Here is a 7228-nt window from a genome sequence, read left to right on the forward strand (position 1 = left end):
GACTGCTGCGGGGGAGGTGGAGGGGAAAGAACTAAATAAAAAGGGATCAAAGATTAAACGTGGCTCTGTGTAAAAACAGCCTCTCCCAACCAAGCAGATGGGCAGGAGTTGCTCAGCCTGGGGAGCGAAGTTTATAGGAAGCCTCCCCGCGGCAGCTCAGCCCAGCCCCGTACCTGCATTGCCGAGCTGTTTGTAGAACCGATATTCCAGGTGCAGCTGAGGGGCCCGGGATTTTATGGGTTCCTGGAAGGAGAGAAGGAGAACGGTTAAGGCCGTTGTAGGGAGCAGACCAAGCAGATGGGCAGGAGTTGCTCAGCCTGGGGAGCGAAGTTTATAGGAAGCCTCCCCGCGGCAGCTCAGCCCAGCCCCGTACCTGCATTGCCGAGCTGTTTGTAGAACCGATATTCCAGGTGCAGCTGAGGGGCCCGGGATTTTATGGGTTCCTGGAAGGAGAGAAGGAGAACGGTTAAGGCCGTTGTAGGGAGCAGGGTGTGATAGGGAGGTCTGGGTGTCAGGCACCTCCTTCACATGCTGGCAGCAGCTGGACTGAAACCGTTTAGGGTTGAGAAAAATTGGTGTAAAATGGAGATGAGAGAAAACCAGCCCATATGGGAGCCAGATCCACCCGCTCCAGAGAGAACTGGGTGCTGGGGCAGGCATTAATGGGAGCAGGTATCAGTGGGGACCACCCTCTCCCAGGGGTTTTTTTGCTGCTGCCACCGGCTGAGCACAGGGAGGTCCTGGAGAAGGACAGACCCACACATCCATCGCCCATTGCATCCCGCTGGGCTCGACCCCTCCAGCAGCCCAGGGAGGGAAACCATCTCCTTCCCATGTGGCCTGAACATCCCAAACTACAGAGGGACTCACCAATTTGATAGCTACGTATTCGTTCGTGTAGAGGTTCTTTCCTGCAGGGAGAGACATGGAAAAGGCAATTGAAAGCAAGTGAGCCTTTACATTCACCCCACATCACACCGCCGCAGTCCCCGTGGGCTCCTGGGCCGCAGAACATCTCAAACAAAAAACACATAAACAGGCCTTGAGGCGTGAGCAGGAGCTGGAACCCACTGTGGGGAGTTGCAACACGCCTGGTAATTACGCCCAGATGAGGTACGCAGGTTCCTCTGGGATAGGCAGAGCCACATCTGCTGGGAAGGGGCAGTGTCCCAGTCCAGGCCTGCCAGGGACGTGACTGGCCATGGCTGGGGTTTGCTGTTTCTTCCAGCACAGAGGGGCTGCCCTGCTCTGGGAGGGCTGCCCACAGACGGAGGATGCTGCTTTGAGGGCGGTGGGAACATGCGGAGGGTGGCAGGGAGGAAGCATCCCCAGGGGCACCGGGGCACCTTGAGGTACTGCAGCTGGCAGAGGTAAGGGGCCAGCTCTGCCCCAGGGCTGGGTCACTCACGGGGATGGCACAGGCGCATGCGTGTGTGTACGTGTGTGTGTGTACACGTGTGCAGCTCAACTGCATTCCTCGGGATGCTCCCATCCACCCAAGGGCACAGGGGAAGCCAGGAGCAGACCCAAGGCCCAGGCTGCATGAGAGGGAGCTGAAGGTACTGATGCCTGTGTGGAGGGACAGACAATTGCCCCCAGGAGAGCTGAAAGGGCACCTGTGGCACCCCAAAGCCCTGTAAGTGACTTCCCAGAGAGCTCAGCACCTTCACAGGAGCTTTCACACCCATAACCACAGAGAAGTTGAACTAACTGTCTGAACATCACCCTGCTCACCCCACAGGGCCAGGAATCATCAGTACCACCTCTGCTCCAGCTCTGTAAAGGCAAAGATTAAAGAGGTTTGCAGAAACACCCCAGTGCCCCTTCTGCCCTCTAGGACACCGGGGAGACGGGAGTTAATGGCAGCAGGTCCCCTTCCCAGGCATGCAGAGCCAGCAGACACGCGATCCCGCCTGGCATGTGTGGATCTGTGAGGGCTGCATCTGTCTCCTCGGATTTTCTCCAAGCAATTTGCTCAGGGAAACAAGCTCCTCCTGGCATAAGATTTCATCTGCTCCGACTGCTGCTCTCCACCTGAAGCAGCAATAAATCCTTGCCGGGTGACATCAGAGCCAGCTGCTGAGCGCCGGAGTCGGCGGCAGGATTACAGGAAGAGGGATGAATGGGAGATATTAATGGAGCAGCTCCTCCCAGGGACGAGCTCTGCAGCCAAGGAGGGGCTCAATCCTGCCGCCGCGCTGACCTTATCCCATCCCGAGGGACTGCAGCCAAGCCACTTCGTCTCCTGTCTCTGCAAAACCAAATCCCTTCCCAGCGATTACGAAGTAGCTGATTAAGGAGGGAGAAACGTCTGGCGCGCACCAGCGTACGACCAGGGATTTTGGTCCATCCTGGACCAACATTTCTTGTGGAGGAGGTGGGACATCCCCCAGCCCCCTGCACAGCTCCAGGGAGTTCAAGGAAACCCTCAGTTCGTGGGGAACCCAACTGGGGCAGGGATGAACCAAAATCCCAATGGAGCCCAGTGCAGCCCCCATCACGAGCACAGGCACCTTCCAGTGACTTAACAGGGAGAGGAGGCAGCAAGCGGGCAGGAAGGAGACACAGGGGCAGGGAGGAGACGCGCGTGCAGGCAGCTCAGCTTCCACACACCGGGACCTCTGTGTTTTGGAAACAATCGCAAGTGAGAGCAAAACAGCCCCATGCAACGGCCGGGACGCAGGGACTGGCATGGCCCAGGCAGGTGACAATGGCACAGGGTCCCCGTGCACTCCCCAGTCTCAGGGCCATATGGTTGAGTCCATAAAAATCATTGCTGGTAACAGGTGACCAGAAAACTTCCTGCTGGGTTTTCCCTGAGGTTGGCTGGGTCTGAGGAGGGGAACAAATAAAAAACCCAGGGTGGGATACCTGCCAGAGAGGCAAAACCGGCTCAGCACAGCAAGGAGGGAGAAGGGAAGGAGGCAGAGTGGTGCTTGGAGGGCCACCCCGTCCCTGTTACGTGGCTTCTGTCCTGTCCCCACCATGCTGGCCTCCCCATGGCTCACTAGCACTGAGAGCTGCCCACAGAAACACTCTGGGAGCTGGGAGCCCTTGTCCAGGCCAATGAATGAGTCCAAATCGTTTGATAACCCTGTGGCTTATCCCTTCCTTGGACAAAGCTGCTGGAGAAGATGGGGGAGCAAAGAGAGCACAGACCACGGCTGCTGTAACCACCACCATCCTCTTCTCCTTCCTCAGTAAAAAAAAGGTGCAAAGAGCAGAGCCTGCCTAGCATTAGGATAAATAGGAAAGAAAAAAATGAAAGAGCAAGGATGAAGGGATGGATTGGAATCCATGGACTGTCCCGGAAGAACTCAAGCTGGCAGCGCTGCAGGATTCACAGAAGAAAAGGTACTTTTGAAAGAAAAAAAAAAAAAAGAAAAGCAGCAAGATGGGCAGCAGAAAGCAAATATTTGTGTTTGCAGAGAGGCCTTTGGCTCAGTACTGGCAGCGCCTCCAAATCCAGCTGCCAGCACCTGCAAGAGGCAGTGTGTCTCATCAGAGCCGAGCTAAAGCCACCGCTCTGAGGAGGTGGCCATACCCGAGGTCCAATCGCATTTAAAAGTCGGACTTGGCTTTCCCTTAACCCTGTGCTGACACCCAAATCGCCCCCCTCCTGATGGCGGATTTGGCAGCAGTGGGGTCTGGCACCTGCTCCTGCACATCACGGTGAGCCAGGCTCTGCGCTGGGCTCCAAACTGGGTCCCCATGGGTGGCTCCCTCTGTGCCAGCCCCTTGGGCACAGCACCACACTGAGTAGGGTCTCTGCCTATGGTCTTGACTGCAGCAGCAGCACAGAGCCGTGCCTGGGTGCTGGCACCGGCAGTTTGGCTTCTCCGGTCCCCGGGCGATGCAGCCGAGGGGTGCGACAGGAGGCAGCTCTGTGTGAAGGCAGCTGGGCACCAGCCCAGCACTGCAGGCACCACAGCTCTGGGGACACAAGCTGCATCAGCCCAAGCCATGACAGTTCCTTGGAGCATTGGGGTAAAATGCCATTGGAAAAATAGCAACCAAAAAAGTTATTCTAGAGTTTGACCTTCCTCTATAGGAGGGACCAAGAGGAAAACCAAGCACGAGCTGTTAGCGAGGGAGGCAGGAGGAGCAGGCAGCGCGAGGGCTCTGCTCTCCCACAGCCTCCTCCAGCGTGGTGGGTCCACGGCCCCGAAGCGACCCCTAGAGGTGGCCGAGCCCTTCACCAGACGTGTAGGGGTACAGGGGTCTCTGTGGAGCTGAGGACAGAAGGGTCAGGCGCAGTCTGCTGGCCCCAGCCCGCCTCTTCTGAAGGGACCTTTTGAGACCCCTGAGAAGCCACCCCCTGTGTGTACCTGGGAGGCTGCAGGCCAGGGGTGACAGTACAGGTCAAGAGAGCTTGGGAATGTCCCCAGCACTCGCACGTGACCATTCAGCTGGGACATGGCCCCAGCCCAGCTCTAGTGACTCCACCACACAGGGACCCACCTCTCCCTGTTTTCCTCCCTCCAAAATGCTGGGTTTACTTTTCACACAGAAATTAATTTCCAGCTTTGAACTCAGAAGTAAAACAGTCGCCGTGTTTCCATGCTGGCATCAGAAATGAACGCACCAGGCTGGGGAGAGGGGCAAGCACAGGAAAGCCGCAAAAAGCTCATTTGCCAAAATTTCTTGCAGGAAGAACAGAAGCAGGCACCTTTGCCAGGTCCCTGTCTCTCCCGTGACCCCTCTCCTGGGCTGAAACTGCCCCAGGGCACAGCTGTGCCAGGGCACCAGCCTTGGGAAGGGGCTGTCCAGGAGCCCCCGCCACAGGGCCAGCTCCCTTCCCTGTAACACTGCCTCTGCCAGCCCCTCCTGGCAGGGAAATGTCTCCAGCAGCCCCAGGCCGATGCAGTTTGTCCATGCCAAGGCAGCCCGGCAGGACAAACAGCTACTCCCGACTCCAAAGCACGGCTCCATGACACCCGGCCCCAAGGAAGGGGGCATGCATCCCACTCAGGTGTTTTGGGCTCATTTTTGACCTTTCTGGTTAACATCTGGGGTTTTCTTCTCCCCCATCCGAGCCCACCCCAAAGGAGCTGCTCTGAGGAACCCTTGCTGTGAGCTGTCCATGCTGGCCTTGCTCCTGGGTGCATGGGGAGCTGGCAGAGGGCCGCAGGCTCCCGCTGCTCAGCCATAGCCCGGTGCCAGCCTCCACAAGCCACTGGCCACCCCCGCTGCCACCAGCTTCCTCCCTCCCACCTTGCGTTTGAGAGGGCAGTGCCCAGCCCTGGCATGGAGGCACTGGAGCAGGCAGCAGAGCAGTGGTGCTGCCCAGGCAAAGGGCTGGGGCAGACATCCCACTCCAGCTCCCAGTAAGGAACTGGCTGGCAGTGCCGTCTGACTGGGACGGGGACTGGCACTACATTGGGCACTGCCCAGGGTGCCAAGGCCAGCACAAACACAGAGAGGCGGGATCCAAGCGTGACTCTGGCTGCCAGAAACTCCTGCCCAAGTTGTTCCCCCTCTGGCTTCCAACAAATCCCTTGTGCCAATTCTAAAAAAATGATTATTTTTTTTTAAATCGCTTCTGATTTTGGACACCTGGAAGGACACTTGTCCCCATCTGGGGCAGCTGAGCTGAGGCTCCCAGGACAGAGCGGTACCCACCTCTTGGCACAGTGGTGAAATTGGGCAAAGTGGTACCCGTTTCAGGAAGACAACTTCAGCTTCCTCCATCCCCCACGGCTGGGAGCTGGAGGAGTCACCTCCAAGCATGTTTTTGCAAGATCCCCTGGGTTTTTTTATTAAAGGAAAAAGTCCAAAGAATATTTCGGAGCTTATAAACACAGAGCTACACTTTCTGCTCTGCAACAACCCTGCCTTGAGGACTGAAACCTCATTCCCAGGGGAAAACGGAGCATCCCGTCAGCGCTGGGGAGCATCCCTGCTCAGGCCACCACTTCCAGTGGGATCCCTCTGGTCCCTTGCCATTTATTTGCAGCTGGAGGAATCCTTAATTTCTGTGAAGTCCTGAAAGCATTCCTGAGCCCTGATGCAGCTCAGAGGCACACCTAAGGAAGAGGGATGCGATGTTAGGAGAAAAGCCACATAGCTGTGGCTTCCACCGCTGAGATGAGATCCTGTGCTCAGGCCGTTACCACATTATGGCCAGGCACTACAGGGTGCAACAGGGCAGGAAAACAGCGCGAAGGGACAAAAGCTTCTCTTGCTGGTGGCAAGGACAAACTCTCGCAGCGAGAATCGACCACTGCAGAGCCCCAGAGCCAGAGCTTGACCCTTTGGCCACGCACAAACCCAGCCCCACCTCTCCCAGGCCCCTGCAGCGGCTCCGCTCTGAGCAACCCACGCTGCCCATTTCACAGACACTTCTCAGATCCACGTCCACCTCGGTGCTGCCCCAAAAAACTGAGGGGGAGGCAAGGTAGGGGGCCACGCAGACCCCCAGCGCTGAGTATGCCAAAGCACCAGCCCTGGCCCCAGCTCTTTTAGCCTTCTGTCCAGAGCAGGATCTTGGAAGATGACTCATCCAGAAACATGTACCCACAACAGGACACGGGGGTCAAGCAGTGAAAAGGAGGTGGAAGGACGGAGGTAAACCCTGCACAGCTCAGAGCCCTCCATCTACACCTGCCCAGCCCTGTAGGGAGGCACCGGCAGCCGGCGCTGCAGCATCCCTGGGGTGTCCAGAGCCACCTGGGGAGGAAAAGGAGGAGCTGGTGCAGCAAAAGCCCTCAAGACCTCTCCTTCCAGAACACCTGGGTCTGGAGGAGTGCTCTGAGCTCGTCACGACACTGGGAGAGACAGACCCTCTGCTGCTGAGCACGGGAGCCATTCACCTGGATTTTAAAAACAGCATTATCCCAAGCTCTGCAATTAAGCGGCGATGCCATTGGGGAGTTCAGGCACAGGAGGCTTTAGGCTGGCACCAGCCAGTCTGGGATGCTGGGAAGAGCCAACATTAACTCCCCACAGACAGTGGCACAGCGAGGTGAGCAAACTCACCCCACCCTCCACACCGAGGCCACTCCTCCCCACAGCCTCCCACCTCCTGCTCCGTTTGCATGCAAACAGCCTGCCTGGATGACCACATTCACTGCGGGTTTAACTCTGAGCTAAAGGGTGTGAAAAGACACTGCTTAAAATATCACAGAGCAACAAAACCTATGGCTGTCAGAGGCTCCCAGCCTGCTCCAGGACAAGCCCTTTCCCAAAGCACTTGCAGCCAAGGCCAATGCTCCATCAACCGGCATTC

General features: G+C 57.3%; 1 protein-coding gene across 1 annotated transcript in view; it reads right to left on the minus strand.

Annotated features, from left to right (window-relative positions):
* Nucleotides 1–7228, minus strand: part of LOC104537726 — a gene marked incomplete at its 3' end in the record, with an annotated part of 11128 nt that overhangs the window by 2540 nt on the left and 1360 nt on the right. Inside the window, exons 2-3 of the mRNA XM_010180695.1 lie at nt 871–911; nt 374–443 (exon numbers count right to left, since the gene is read on the minus strand). Of these exons, the coding sequence (XP_010178997.1) occupies nt 374–443; nt 871–911 (111 nt within the window). The remainder of the gene's footprint in view (nt 1–373; nt 444–870; nt 912–7228) is intronic.

Source organism: Mesitornis unicolor, unplaced genomic scaffold (assembly GCF_000695765.1).
Source record: "Mesitornis unicolor isolate BGI_N332 unplaced genomic scaffold, ASM69576v1 scaffold38023, whole genome shotgun sequence".
Classification (NCBI taxonomy): Eukaryota; Metazoa; Chordata; class Aves; order Mesitornithiformes; family Mesitornithidae; genus Mesitornis; species Mesitornis unicolor.